At 40.0% G+C, this 14,205-nt stretch overlaps 1 protein-coding gene across 1 annotated transcript; it reads left to right on the forward strand.

Annotated features, from left to right (window-relative positions):
- Positions 1 to 1,079: 1,079 nt before the first annotated feature.
- On the forward strand, positions 1,080 to 8,126 carry LOC308408804 (uncharacterized protein; the record flags this gene model as incomplete). The annotated part of the gene is made up of 4 exons (XM_080901212.1): positions 1,080 to 1,600; positions 1,699 to 1,981; positions 2,114 to 2,494; positions 8,037 to 8,126. The coding sequence occupies exons 1-4, from the start codon at positions 1,419 to 1,421 to the stop codon at positions 8,124 to 8,126; spliced, it is 936 nt and encodes a 311-aa protein (XP_080757338.1). The 5' UTR covers positions 1,080 to 1,418.
- Between the last annotated feature and the right edge of the window lie 6,079 nt (positions 8,127 to 14,205).

Raw genomic sequence — 14,205 nt, forward strand, 5'->3', positions numbered from 1 at the left:
ATGGTTTATGTCTTTATTTTTGTTCAACAAAACGCCCACGATTAGCCTCAAAAGAAGCCTTGTGCTTCTTATTCAGAGCAAGTAAAAGTAAATTAGTTTACATTTATTGAATTCAGGGTAGATTTAATTGTTTTTCTGCGTTACACCTAATATCACTTACATTATGCACTGCTATGAATAAATTAATGAATAAATAAAGGAATGAAAAAATAAATTAAAGCAAGAAATGCAATCTAAAACCCACCTGTAAAGCGCTATCCATCTATTTGCTGCTGCTGCTGCTGGTTTGGTGGTATGCAGTCTAAGTAGAGTCCCCCTGAGCTTTCTCTCCCCAGCCAGCACCTCTAGCTTTTTTGAGGGTGTTGAAGAGGAGAGAGGGAACTCAGACAATCCCAAGCCAGTCGAGAAACATTCATCTCCACTCTGTCCTGGGTCTGCCCCAGGTCTCCTCCCACTTGGACATGCTGAAGAACATTAATTAAGAGGCATCCAGGAGGCATCGTAACCTAATGCCTAAACCACCTCAACTGGCTCCTTTCGATGCAGAAGGGCAGAGGATCCACTCTCCCCCCTACTAAATGACTGAGCTCCTCACCTTATCTCTCATCTCTCAGAGAGAGCCCGGACACCCCTTGGAGGATGCTCATTATCTTATCCTTTTTGTCAATACCCACATCACCTATTCAGAGATGATTGTAGGAACAGTCTTGCTTTTAGGTGGCTCGGGTGGCTGTAGCTCAGGAAGTAGAGCAGGTCATCTACTAATCGGAGAGTTGGAGGCTCGATCCCTGACTGCTTCACTCTGCATGCCAAGATATTACAGTTTTTTTCAGTCGCTAACAAGCGTTTGTCCAAACAGTTGTCACATTTGCAAAACTCTAAACACAATTAGCACAGCATCGGTCTGTTGTGGCCATACCATTCACACATTTCATGTCGTGTTCACCCAATATGCAGTCAGTGAACACATTTCCACGATGCTTACATTTTCTTAACAGTCAAGTTATACCTCCCAACAAAATTATGGACTGTTTTTGTAGTATCTACGAATGTTAACACACAACATCCCACAATAGCAAAAACAATATTCCAAACCTTAGATACAGTATAAAAACCTCTGCTTCTGCAATGATATCAGTACAAAAACAATATCAATATCAAAAATATATCTCAGCTGATAATAAACAAACAATTGAATAATTGACACACAGCTGATTTATGTTGGGTAAATTGGGCCAACCACAGCTTCTTCCATTCTGGCTTAGACTCAGTGGGGTTTATAAGGCAAGACCTTGAGGAGTGATGTTTTTGGAAACAAAAAAAAGACAAATACTGTAATTTCTGGTCGAGGAAGAGTAAGAGCAAGGGGCCCAGGGAGAAGAGCAGGCCCAAGGAGAGGGCAAGGTAGAGGTGTAAGAATGCGTGGTGGTGGCATTCCAAGGGCTGCAAGAACAGTAGTCAGTGATGAAATTCGTGCCACTATCATTGACCATGTAATCAACCATGGTCTTTCACTAAGAGAGGCTGGTGAAAGAGTGCAGCCCAATTTGAGGCGGTCAACGGTTGCCTCCATTATACGCACCTTTCAACAAACCAACAGGTAAGTATTGCATTTTACATGGATTGTTTCTATTCTCACTTGACATGTCAACATGGTCATACAGTAATGCATATGTTGAATTTTTTGTCTTTCTAAAGAATGCAACGTCTTCCACCCTCTGGGGGAAGAGGAAAGCTCCTCAGTAATGATCAGGAGCTTGCCATTGTGGAAATGGTTACTGCAAATAATGCAATAAAACTGCGTGAAATACAAACCAGAATTGTGGCGGACCATGAGATATTCGACAATATCGATAGAATCAGCCTCACAACCATTTCGCGGACATTGTCCAAACATAGAGTGCGGATGAAGCAGCTCTACACTGTTCCCTTTGAGAGGAACAGTGAGAGGGTCAAGGAGCTACGACGACAATATGTCCAGGTACAGTGTATATTCAATCCAATGTCCAGTTCTATAAGCTTTGCACTTTGCAAGTAGGTAACCTACACAATACTAGGTTACAGTACAGTATGGTATACAGTAATAACATGACTTACATAAACTTTGTTTCAGAGAGTTATGGAATTGGAGGCCAACCAGGCCCCTCATGAATTCATATACATCGATGAGGCAGGATTCAATCTGGCCAAAAGGCGTCGACGTGGACGGAATGTAATTGGAAAAAGGGCCACAGTTGATGTGCCAGGACAGAGAGGGGCAAACATTACCATGTGTGCAGCAATTGCAAATGCAGGATTACTCCTTCACAAATGTCAGGTTGGACCCTATAATACAGAGCGCTTGCTTGCCTTTCTCAATGATCTCCACCAGCGCCTGGTTCCAGAGCAGGGTCAGGAGGGTGAAAACATGAGGACCTTTGTAATTACCTGGGACAATGTGGCTTTCCATCACTCGCAAGCAATAACAACATGGTTTGAAGTCCACCCAAGACTGGTAAGTCTCTTCCGTCCACCCTATTCACCTTTCCTCAACCCCATAGAGGAGTTTTTTTCTGCATGGCGGTGGAAGGTTTATGACCATCAGCCACATGACCAGATGTCCCTCCTTGAAGCCATGGATGCTGGCTCCAGGGACATCACAGTTGACGATTGCCAAGGGTGGATCCGACATACCGGGCGGTTTTATCCCAGGTGTATCGACTTGGATAACATCAGATGTGATGTTGATGAAAACATGTGGCCTAACCCTGAAGATCGCAGAGATTAGATGCAAATTTTTTGCCTTTTTTTTAGCCCCCCTCCCCCCCTTTTTATCTTGGCTTTTTGCTGTTGTTTTTTTGTTCAGAATGCTCTTGTGTGTTTCATGGATATTTTGTTCACTGTAAGCAATACTGTAAAACTTTCTCTGTCCTATCATACCGTGTTTCTACTGTACCTCCTGTGGTAAACAGTAAAGAAACAAAAACTTGTTTGCTTTTTACTGGAATGCTTTTGAATGTGAACATTACTGTACATGTGGACATACAGTTACCAACCAAGACATTTCTGGTGTCAAAATGGTGGATTGCATGTTTCGCATGCAAATACCTGTAAAACTGAAACATAAAAGTCTATGCAGTTTTTGTAATGTCAATGATAGCCAGTATTTTGAAACAAGGTGTACTTTGATTGACTGCATGTACCTTGTGAAGTGAAAACAAGTGTTATTCTTTGACAGACTAATTTCATTTTGAGTCAGATTTATAGTGTTTTTGTACAGTTAGTGTGTGCAGAGAAAGATGTGTTCTATTTTGAAATGAAGAGTTAATATATATTTAACAAAATGTATTTTTGAGAAGAAAATTATCCATTTGGCCAATTGTGTTTTGTAGGTGTGAGTCTGTGTTAAGAGTTTAGAAAAAGTATCTGAAGTATGGGTAGGCGCTTGTTAGCGATTGAAAAAAACTGTAACCCCAAGTTGCTCTCTGTTGCATCCACTGGAGTATGACTGTGTGCGAATGTTAGACAGAAAACACTTGTGGAGAAAAAGCAAAGAAAAAAGTGCTTGTGTGAATGGGTGAACAAGGCAAGTTATATGAAGCTACTCAGGTAGAGTAGAAAAGTGCTACATAGGAACCAGTCTGTTTGCCATTTCAGTCATAAAGCCTTTTTGATTTTGATTTGAGAATAATATTGTATTTGCTAAATGATTATTGAAAATGTTTCCCCCTTTTTTTTTGCATGTGTATGGTAATTCCTTAAAAACTGTCAAATCTTTCCTATAACGTACTTGTCACTTCAGAGACACAACCCAATTCCCTTCCACCTTCTAAAATGTCCTTAGGTCCACGGGTCTGTGGCTGCCGGTGAGTGTATGCATTAAAAAGAACACAGTGAAGCACTGTGTAGAACTTCTAAGGTAAATAGGTTCTGTAAGTGCAAACTATTTGGGAAGATTCAAAATGTTTAGCAGCTCTGGATTTAAGCACTCGAATCGAATAAAGAAAATGCATGATGTGAGTGCTTTAACACTCATTTATGGAGACATTTTACTTTTCTAAAACCAAGATATATTTTCTTATCTCAACAAATCTTACCAAATGAAATTGTAGGAGATTAGAGAACTAATAAAGAGAAATAAAAACCACATGAGGATAAAAATGAAAATTATTTGCCAGTTATATAACATCGTTTCTCTCTCATTTTGCCTCTCTTTTGGTTTTGCACAGTGTTTAGTCACTGCAAGCTATCTAAAGTAATTGGCAGGCACAGGTGTGAGCTAGATTCAGCACAAGCCTGCTTGCAACTCCACTGTCCAGAACAGCAACTATTGTGTTGATACTGGTGTAAGCAATCACTCACATAGTAATGTTAAGGTAGTAGTGGCCCTTTAAGCACCTCCTTTCAACAATATCACTGGCTTACAGCTGCAGTTATATGGAAAGGAGGTTTCAGCATTTAATGAAAAGAAGTAATGATTCATTGTCCAGAACAGTCAATGTCAGAGAAGGCTAATTGCTTCTCAAGTTAATGGCAGCTTTCAGGTGAGGGCCCCTAAATGAAAAAACTGGTTAAAAGCACACTCCACCATGGATATGAGGCCAATTTCCTCTTGACTCTGATGTCAGGACAGGGCGGTCCTTCATTTTCTTGCAAATGAAGTTGGAAGCCAACCAGCTTTACTGCATATGAAAGATTAAAAGTTTACTTGATTTTCTTTCCCTCTAAGCAATCACGCTGCAATGCTGCACCAATACTTCTGAAACCAAAGCTGTCAAGCAGTGCTTCATTTTTCCCTTTCTTCTTAAGTTGGTGACAATTATTTATTTTCTACCCTTTTCTACTCTGTTACTGCGGGGAATTCAGGCAGGTGCTGCCACACTGCATACTTTTCTGAGATGCTGTGTAATGTATGTTTATATGCCTGTGTGAAAATGAGAAAAGCCTTGGAATGATTTCCCCATCTTACTGCCTGGAAATAGATGCAAACAGAACACATGGCTATAGGCTGTTAAACAAGGTGAATTGGCTTTGCAGCATTCTCATAAATAATGGGAGAGAAGTGCTTTTCTTGACTGCAGGGGAGCTGTTTGGTCCTGGATGTTGAGATTTGCATCCTTAGCAGCGACTCCCAGCTGTGGTGTTGACATCAGACTTTGTACAAGGCTTACATTTGACAATTTTAAATCATTGTTCTGACTAGTCTTCAATATCTGTAAAGGAAAGATGGAATTTTTAACATTTAATCTGAGAATGCCACAACTTTAAATTCAATATTACAATAATTGGTTAATAAGCACTGACTCAAATGATCAAACAGGACTTTTTCAGGCCATCACATGTTTGCAAAATGTTGCATCCACTGGTTCTGTTCGTTAAATAGAAATACAGAAAATACATTTGTTTGTTAGTATAATTATGGTGTGGTATTTGTATTTTCTTTTCTTACAATCTTGCTCCCAAACATGGTTTACAATTCATTTTGGCCAGCAATCAATTTTTGTTGATTATTGTTGCAATCTGAGCCAACTCTCCTCTTTCTCCTTTATATCATTTAGCATATAAACAAGAAGTGAGTTTACACTTTGGAATGGGTTTCCTGGTCACAAAGACTGAGCTTTCTACCCATTAAATACTGAAATTTCTTGAGTTGCCATCAAACTCTAATTTTATTCCTCAAACAATTTCAGCCTTTGTTATTCTGTTTTTGATGGGATCCATTTGTTATGTCTGGGCATCTGCTTTGCAGCATGGAATCTTTGCCAGCTTTCAGACAGACGTCTGCTTCTGGCACCGGGCTGTTGGTTCCTTGTGTGTATGAAAGCATGACAGTGCCTGTCATGTCTTAACTGTGTCAGCGGGGACTCATTAACTAAACAAATCTGTGCCACCGCCCTGCAGTCCAGCAAGAGTTCCAGTCTCAGTGAATGAAAGGAACTGTAAACAAACACCAACTGATGTCATTAAGTACTCTTTACTAACAAAAGATTAAATATTGCCTTTGACTTCTCTTGGCCAATCGTCAATGGATCAAATGCTTATTATTCAGAGCATAGGTATAATGTGATGGTGCACAGAGACCTATGATTGAAAAAAATATTCAGCTCTTTTTGTAAAGTAAATAGTCAAATTGCATTTGTCCACTTCTGGTAATCAGTCAGTATCCCCACAACTTAATGTGGGAGCGTATTCCTGTTTAAAAGTGCATAATAGTGGAAAAGGAATGGCAATTTACACAAATCGACACTGCACAGAAGAAAGGGACAGACCATCCTGAGTTGGTAATGAAAGATTACCCTCTTTCAGTTATATATATAAAAAAGCATCTGATCCATTACAATCTTTAAATTAGGTAAAAATGATGTTAAATGAAGAACAACACATAGCATGTCACACTGTGTTATTACATATTTAACAAAAACCAGGACCAAAATACTTTTATAAAAAGCAATACAATCCAGAGGAGGAAGGACATCAGCAATTACATTAGAAAGCAACTGTTGCTGCTCACCAAAATGGGAGGGGTTATAAGCTAATTTCCAAACAATCTGAAGTCGATCATTTTACAGTGAGAAAGATGTGAGAAAGGTCAGTGTATTCAATTTTCAGAGAAATTTAAAAAAACAACAAAGAGATACATCTCAGACTCTGAAGGCCTCAGTTGTTCATGACAGCACAATTAGACAAAGACTGAGCAAGTATAGCTGGTTTGGAAAGGTTTCCTGCCTTTTCTTACTAAAGAAACATGGCAGCACAGCATAGTTTTGCAAAATTGCATCTGAAGAGCCTAAATACTTCTGGAACAATGTGGTGAAAACCAACACAACATATTAGCACAAACACCTCATAGCAACGGTCAACGATTGATTTGGGCATCTTCTGCAACCACTGAACCTGTGACTCTGCAGTCTCTGAGCCAATCACAAAGTTGTCTGTGTACCCACATGGCAGACAGGTCTGGTGTCAAGCCGGCACTGCTGGTTGACTTCTGGCATGGTAAGTGGTATGTCATCTCGATTTGGGCCAGGCCTGGTGTAGATGGCACTGTTTATGTATTTGGCACATTGTGGTTTGGTTTATGTGGTCCAGGCTCATAGAAAACAAGTCTGGCCCGGATCCTGACTGGTGTCATGGTAGGGTGTATGTCAACCATGTGGGCCAGGTCTGGCAACGATGGCACTATTTATGTTCCTATTTTCCTATTTTAGTTAGAAGACCCAAATGCCATGTTGCAATACTATACTGCTATGGTAGCCAACCTTTCAAATGCAGGTTTCACAGGTTTGTGAGTGTGCACTTTATCCAAAACCTAGTGAGGGTTTACTCATGTTCACCAATGGGAGGCTGTAACTCAGGAGGTGGAGCAGGTCACCTACTGATTGGAAGGTTAGTGGTTCGATCCCTGGCTCCTCCAGTCTGCATGTCAAGAGTGTGAATGTGTATGAATGTAGTTAGGAAGCACTCAGTTTAGAGAAAGTGTGTGGTTGGGTGAATGTTGTATAGAATGCTTTGAGTAATCCAGGAGAGTAGAAAAGCGCTTTATAAGAATCAGTCCATTCACTGTCTGAACAAAGTTCCGGCAGGTTACTTTTGCACTATTATTCTTGATTAAGGTACACATTAGGCTGACATCTGGGGCCAGAGCTGAAACGGTTCTGGGCCAGCACAGGACCAGCAGTGTGTCTGCAACTGGCCCGTGGTTGCACACAACTTACACATGGCCCACATACCGCAAAGAATGACGGCCCTTTGGTGGCCCAGATCAGGTTTGCCAGAGGTAATCCATACATGGGCCAGCACAGGGCCACCAGTGTTACTTGCACAAAGAATAACAGAACTGGTAGGTCCACTACTGTTGCCCTGTACTTTTATCATATAAGAGCAGATTAAAATCCTTGGACCCATTGTCACTGGTGCAGTGGGTCCTGGGTTCCTCCTTGTGTATGACAACACCTGACCTCATGTGATGAAAGTATGAAAGTAGTATCCTGGAGGATGAAGGACTTGATACCACTGACTGGCCCATCTAAATCCAACAGAACACCTCTGTACCTCAGAATGCCCAGGAGCTCAGAGATGCCCTGGTCCAATTCTGGGAGGAGATCCCCCAGGATACCATCCGTTGTCTCATCAGGGACATGCCCTGATACAGTCAGGCATGCATAAAGCATGTGGGGTGCATACAAACTCAAACTACTGAGTACCATTTCGGGCTGATGAAGTTCATTTTCCCAAAAGTCATATTTTTTATCACTTTGATTGTTTATGGTGTATTTGAATTTAGCCCTCCATAGGTTAATCATTTGCCATTTCCACATCAAATGATGTGGCATCCTTTCATCCATAACATATTGCTCAGTACATATCGCTATAGATTTCCAGTGTAGTTTTCCCAGTGAGGTCTGATGCTTTTTCAAAGTGTTAATGTTAAGGTGGAGCAGTATATAATGATAGCAGAGCTTTACAGATAGATGCAGGTCCAGTATACTGCAACTTTGTTCAAGTTGCTAATAACTGTGATCGTTTTTAACATATGGCATTCATATTCTTTAACTTATTGCTGAAATGCATATGTTGATTTTTATCAAAATTCATTGATATCAAAGCCGAAATAAGAAATGGCTAGTGTCTGCTTTTCACTTTAAGCAAATAAGATTAAATGCAGGCTCATTTTCTTTGTAGTCAGTACAAAGAAAATGAGTTTGAGTCAGTTTGTACAGTAAACACCTCCCAAAACTCCAAAGCCATTTGCGACAGGCGAATATCCCTCCAAGGAGGACTTTTTAGCTTGCTGTTCACTAGGCAGAAAGCTAGCTCATGTGGTAAGGTTAAAAAATGCTCAATCACCTTATTGTGTTTTTCTGATGTTATTGTTAGTGATTGCCTCCATCGCATTTGTTCCCCCGAATATTCAGCCAACGTCTACCCAGCGGGAATTCTTATAAAAACGTAGTTTCGCTTAATAACCATTACTTTGGTGAAAACAGAAGATGATCAGAGTTGAACATTTTGCCCAAGTATGCCTTTCCTTTGCTCTCAGTAGGAAGTAAATAAGAATTTTTGTCTTGCTTCCCAGTGAAAGGGATGAGGTACTACATCACAAAGATACCCCAAGAATACAGACTGCAGCATTGCTATAGGATAAGAAAGCAGTGTGTCGCTTGTGAGGTATGGATTAGTTCTGGTAAAGTTATTATGATTAGTCCAATGCTGGGGAGCTGATGCAAAGCTGGTGTGAAGTTGCTCTGTGCTTCACTGGGCTGCTGTTTCTGTGCAATGGAGCAAGAGGAATGGACTCAGAGTTGTGGTGTTTTGTCGCCCTCCTCCATTACAGCACTCATGCTGATTTTCTGTAGTAATTTTGTGTTCATCAAGGTGGGTCTTCATATCAGTGCTTGAAAGGATTTCTGGCCTTTGCACTTGATATTTAGGACTCATCTATGATTCATCTGTTTGATTACATGAAAGGACTCAAGAGCCACTCCAAGAGGTTTTGTGTAAATACTCTAAGACTGAGAAAAACTTGCATTTATCATGGCTTTTCATCACATTCTCTGCTTTGTGCTTGATTTACCTGGAATAAAATTATATAAACTGTCAGAATATGCTTTAATCTTTAACACATTTCAATATGGCTCACTTCCTGCCGTGCAAATTTCCTGTGAAATGAACAGATCATATAATCTCTTGATGTTGCGTTATACTAGAGAACAAAACCCCAAGAACATACATGTTACTCATTTGCATCCCTCTTTTCTGTTATGTTCGTTTTCAAAGCACAGTAAATGCAAAATCTTTGCCTTTCAAGAAAAAAGTCAAATCCTCTTCTTATATTTATGGAATATCGTCTTAGAAAGAGTGCTGCACATTTCCTATTTGAGCTACCACTTCCATGTATAGGCTTAAATCTGAGGCAGCTATAGTCATAGATAACAGAAGCACATAGTCATTCTGGAATTTTCTTTTCATAGACCCCGAGGCATTAATAACCATTACACATTTGTTACTTCAAGCTTGTTAGGTGTTGTTTAAAGGAACATTTGGATGTAAGACCCAATGGGATATCTCAGTTGTACATACATAAATGTATGTTTCAGCTGTGATGAGTGGATGCTGCAGATGTGGTGTTTATGTGGGCTTCCATCAATGCGCTCTGCTTTTAGCGAAGTGCCTTTTACATCTGCCAGAACAGCTGATTTTTAGATAATGTGTGCGTGTGTGTGTTTATCATATGGATCAACATTGTTCACACTACATAATGGAAGTTCATACAAACTCCACTATTAAAGACCACCTTGTCTTTAATAGTGCAGGGAGACAATGATAACATACCCACACAATTGTGGTGATATGGCGACTGAGAGCTTGGAAGCTTCAAGTGTAAAGAGGAAAGACCAGCAATAGCACCCTGGGAGTACTTATGTCAAAACTAGAACAATCCCCAAGAAGGCATTCAGATCTGTTATACGCCAAACAGAGCCGTGATTAAAATGATCAAGAATTTGTTTTATTGGCAATTATTAAAAACAAGACATTAAATATAAGAGCCATTAATCTAATCACACATACTGTTACCATCAACTCAGAGCGGCACTTATCACTACGCAAATGAACTGGCAGATACACCAGTTCACATGTGCTTCTTAACCTCTGCACACACCGAGCTTAAACTGGAAGTGCAGAAATAACCACAGCACATGGAAGATGATCCCACCACCACATCAAATGGTAAAAGCGCTTTACACTACATTCAGTCATTTGTGTGTGGCAAGCTACATTGTAGCCACAGCCACCCTGGGGCGCACTGACAGAGGCGAGGCTGCCAGACACTGGCGCCACTGGGCCCTCTGACCACCACCAGTAGGCAACAGGTGAAGTGTTTCGCCCAAGGACACAACAATTGAGACTGTCGGAGCCGGGGCTCGAACCGGCAACCTTCCAATTACAAGACAAACTGCCAACTCTTGAGCCACAATCGCCCAGCAAAACAGAAAGGAAGGAGGTTTAGAGCTATGATTAAAATAATATTTACAGCCTTTCATAAATCTCACATTCAAAACAGTCATACAACTTTAAAGTAGGCCGAAGACCTGACACATTACACAAAGTATAAGAAAACTTTCTGGATCACCACAGAACATCCAAGTTAGTTCTGGTTGAGACAAAGCAGGTTGTTAACTAGTGCCCAACCAGTTATTGAAATGGACACAATTCTTTTTCAGACATGACCCAGAAAGTAACAGGGAAACATCAAAAACAACATCAAAAGGAAGAAAAGCAAAAAGGCGACGCAGCAGCACTTCTGTAGCCTAGGACAAAGTAGCAGTGATGCCCCACTGTAAGTCTACTGGCCACCCACCAAGGCCCAAACATCCTGTGATGCACAGTAAAAGTAGTGTTAATATTAAAGATGATGATAACAGGAATAAAGGTTGTTATCAGCTAGAGTAACATACTGATCAAATGTTAGGTACAAGCAGCCAATACAGGGCTCCCCCAGCTATGACCTATAATCAAAACACATGCTTATCACCAAGTGAAATAATTACACTTGCACCTCAAAAGAATAAATAAATCATATACCAGCAATAATCTGTAAAAGGAAGTCTTTCAGTAAAATAGGAATCCACAGGCAATTTCTAGAAAAACGCACGATCAGCAACAATGTAACCCATTCAAACCGAGGCAGCAGCTGCATAAACGACACTACCTGCGACAGCTATAGGTGGCATCGGGTGAGTGAAAACCCGGATGCGTACAGTAACAGGAGAGCAAGAGAAAGAGAAGTTCAGATAGCGGCTATTATTTATAACATGACCACACAATGCAATTGGCCAGCAAACAAGCAATTAAGCAGTGCAACACTGAACCAAATATTCATTCAGAATGCTGAATTTAACTGAACTGATTTGAATATCTTGTTATTATCTCCTCCACTGTCCTCCAGTCAACAATGAAATAATGTTTCTCCTAAATATGTATATAAATAATTATCCCATCACCAGAGGAGACACTCTACCATTTCATCCAACCTACTTCAGAATTCCTTCTAACAGACCTGTTGTGGTCAGCTAGAAATGAAACAGCCACACATCTCGCTGAAGGATAATCTAAATGTATTTTGTATAAGGTAAGCAGTCAAGCGAAGATTGTGCTGCTGGTGATGTATGTGGGTGGAAGAAGGTTCAGCGAAGGAGGACATTCACTGCAGTGCAATTCAATTCAGATCTATTTATATAGCACCAAATCACAACAACAGTTGCCTCAATGTGCTTTATAGTGTATGGTAAAGACCCTAAAATAATACATAGAACCTTCCCCCCCCAAATCAGATGGACCCCTATTAGCAAGACAGTGGAGACAGTGGGAAGGAAAAACTCCCTTTTAACAAGAAGAAACCTCCAGGAGAACCAGGCTCAGGGAGGGGCGGCCATCTGCAGGGGCCAGTTTGGAGGGGGTGAGGGGAAGAAGACAGTGCCAATGCATAATGTAAGAGAGCAAGAGATTAATAATAACCAATTATCAAATGCAGAGTGGAGAATAAACATCGACATGCAAAAAGTTGGCGTGACAGAGGAGGATGCTAGGCATAGGATGAAATGGAAGCAGGTGATTCTGTGTTGACCCAGTAAAGACAGCAACCAAGACCACAACCAAGCTAATGGTTGAGAAGCTGACAACAACAGTTTTTATAATTAATGTGGTAATAAAGTCAAATGGCTATGTTATGGGTGTGCAGGTTGCAGCCCCAAATGCATACAGACTTCTTCAACAATTAAACGAAAATAATTAAACTCAATTACAAATAGCAGCAACAAAACTAAGCACTAGAGATAAATACTGAGAAAATACACAAAGATAAAAAAAATTCTAATCAACAAACATACAAGAAATCCAACAGATTATTTTCTATAATAAGTTTAATAACTCAGCAACCCTGTGTCTAAGACCCATGACAGCTATTGAAATGTGAAATTGCAGAACAGAACGTCATTTTTATAAAGCACCAAAGAATTCTAAAGCTGCCTACAAATTCACTACTGTAAAAGTAATAATTTACTATGCCTTTATATCTTTTCTTCTAATAACAGAAGCAGTTTACATTTTTTCTGGCGTAATTAAAGGCTCAAGTGTTCTTCTCTTATTCAAGGAGAGGAACGCTTTAAAGTGCTGTTTTCACATGATTTTTTTTTAGTTTTCCCTCAATAAATTAAATAAACTATTTTTAAGAACCGCAGTCACTGTTAAAAGCAACAACACTGAAACTTTTCCACATAAATGCCAGACCATAAAAAAATCGTGGCTGGGACGCTGTCACTCACACGTGTCTGAGCAGTAACTCACATAAAGGAAAGTTGTTTAGTGTCAGGACTTGACAAGACTGCTTGTGCTCCTCTCCCGTTGGTCATTATTCACTCTGACAAATAAGCTACGTGTAATGAACAACTTTGGTCCGGTGTTGGAGCTGAAGCTAAGCCTGTCCTAATTTGAGATAAAGACAGGTTATTGATCAATGGTCTTAAACAATTAGTTCTCTGTCTGGAATTCTGGTATGCAACAAATACATTAGGCAGTATGCTGAGGCTGCAAGAAGAAAGGCAGAGGCAAGGTGTAGATAAAGTGGACAGGTTGGCTGCTCAGCAGAAACAAATAGCTGGGCTATTTTTGCACACTTACACTTTATGTAGTCCTTTGCTGGTTGTCTGTTATACGTTACATGTAGCACCATCTTGGAGGAACGACTTATTTTTTTTTGTGCAAAAGGACCTGCTGGCCTTTATAAAGAATTTAGGTTGGCTTTACTCTTCTGTCCATTTTAAATCCTAATAATTGTTAATTTGCTTTGAACAAGCAGTATAGCTCGAAGGTTTCAGGTATTTGTATGTTTAAAAGCTCAGTAAGAGGAACCAAATAAAGTACAAAATACTTAGCATAACAAAAACACTATGAAAATAGTTGCGATATCTTCAGAGTGCCTATGGTTTAAGGCAGCTCACTGTGTAAGTGTCTGGATGAAGCAAATGTTAGTGCTTTGATAAGTGAAAACTATATAATTCACATAATCGTCTCAATAATCTCTATGGATATTTAAATTTGGACCAACGTGCTGAAGCAACATTTTTATCTGCGAGTCTCACTCACTACTTGAATAATCACAAACAACAGTCATACAACAAACTTGATATTCTTTAAACCTTAATACACATACATCTTTATCAAAAATCA

This window comes from Rhamphochromis sp. 'chilingali' (assembly GCF_963969265.1).
Source record: "Rhamphochromis sp. 'chilingali' genome assembly, chromosome: 13".
NCBI classification, from domain to species: domain Eukaryota; kingdom Metazoa; phylum Chordata; class Actinopteri; order Cichliformes; family Cichlidae; genus Rhamphochromis; species Rhamphochromis sp. 'chilingali'.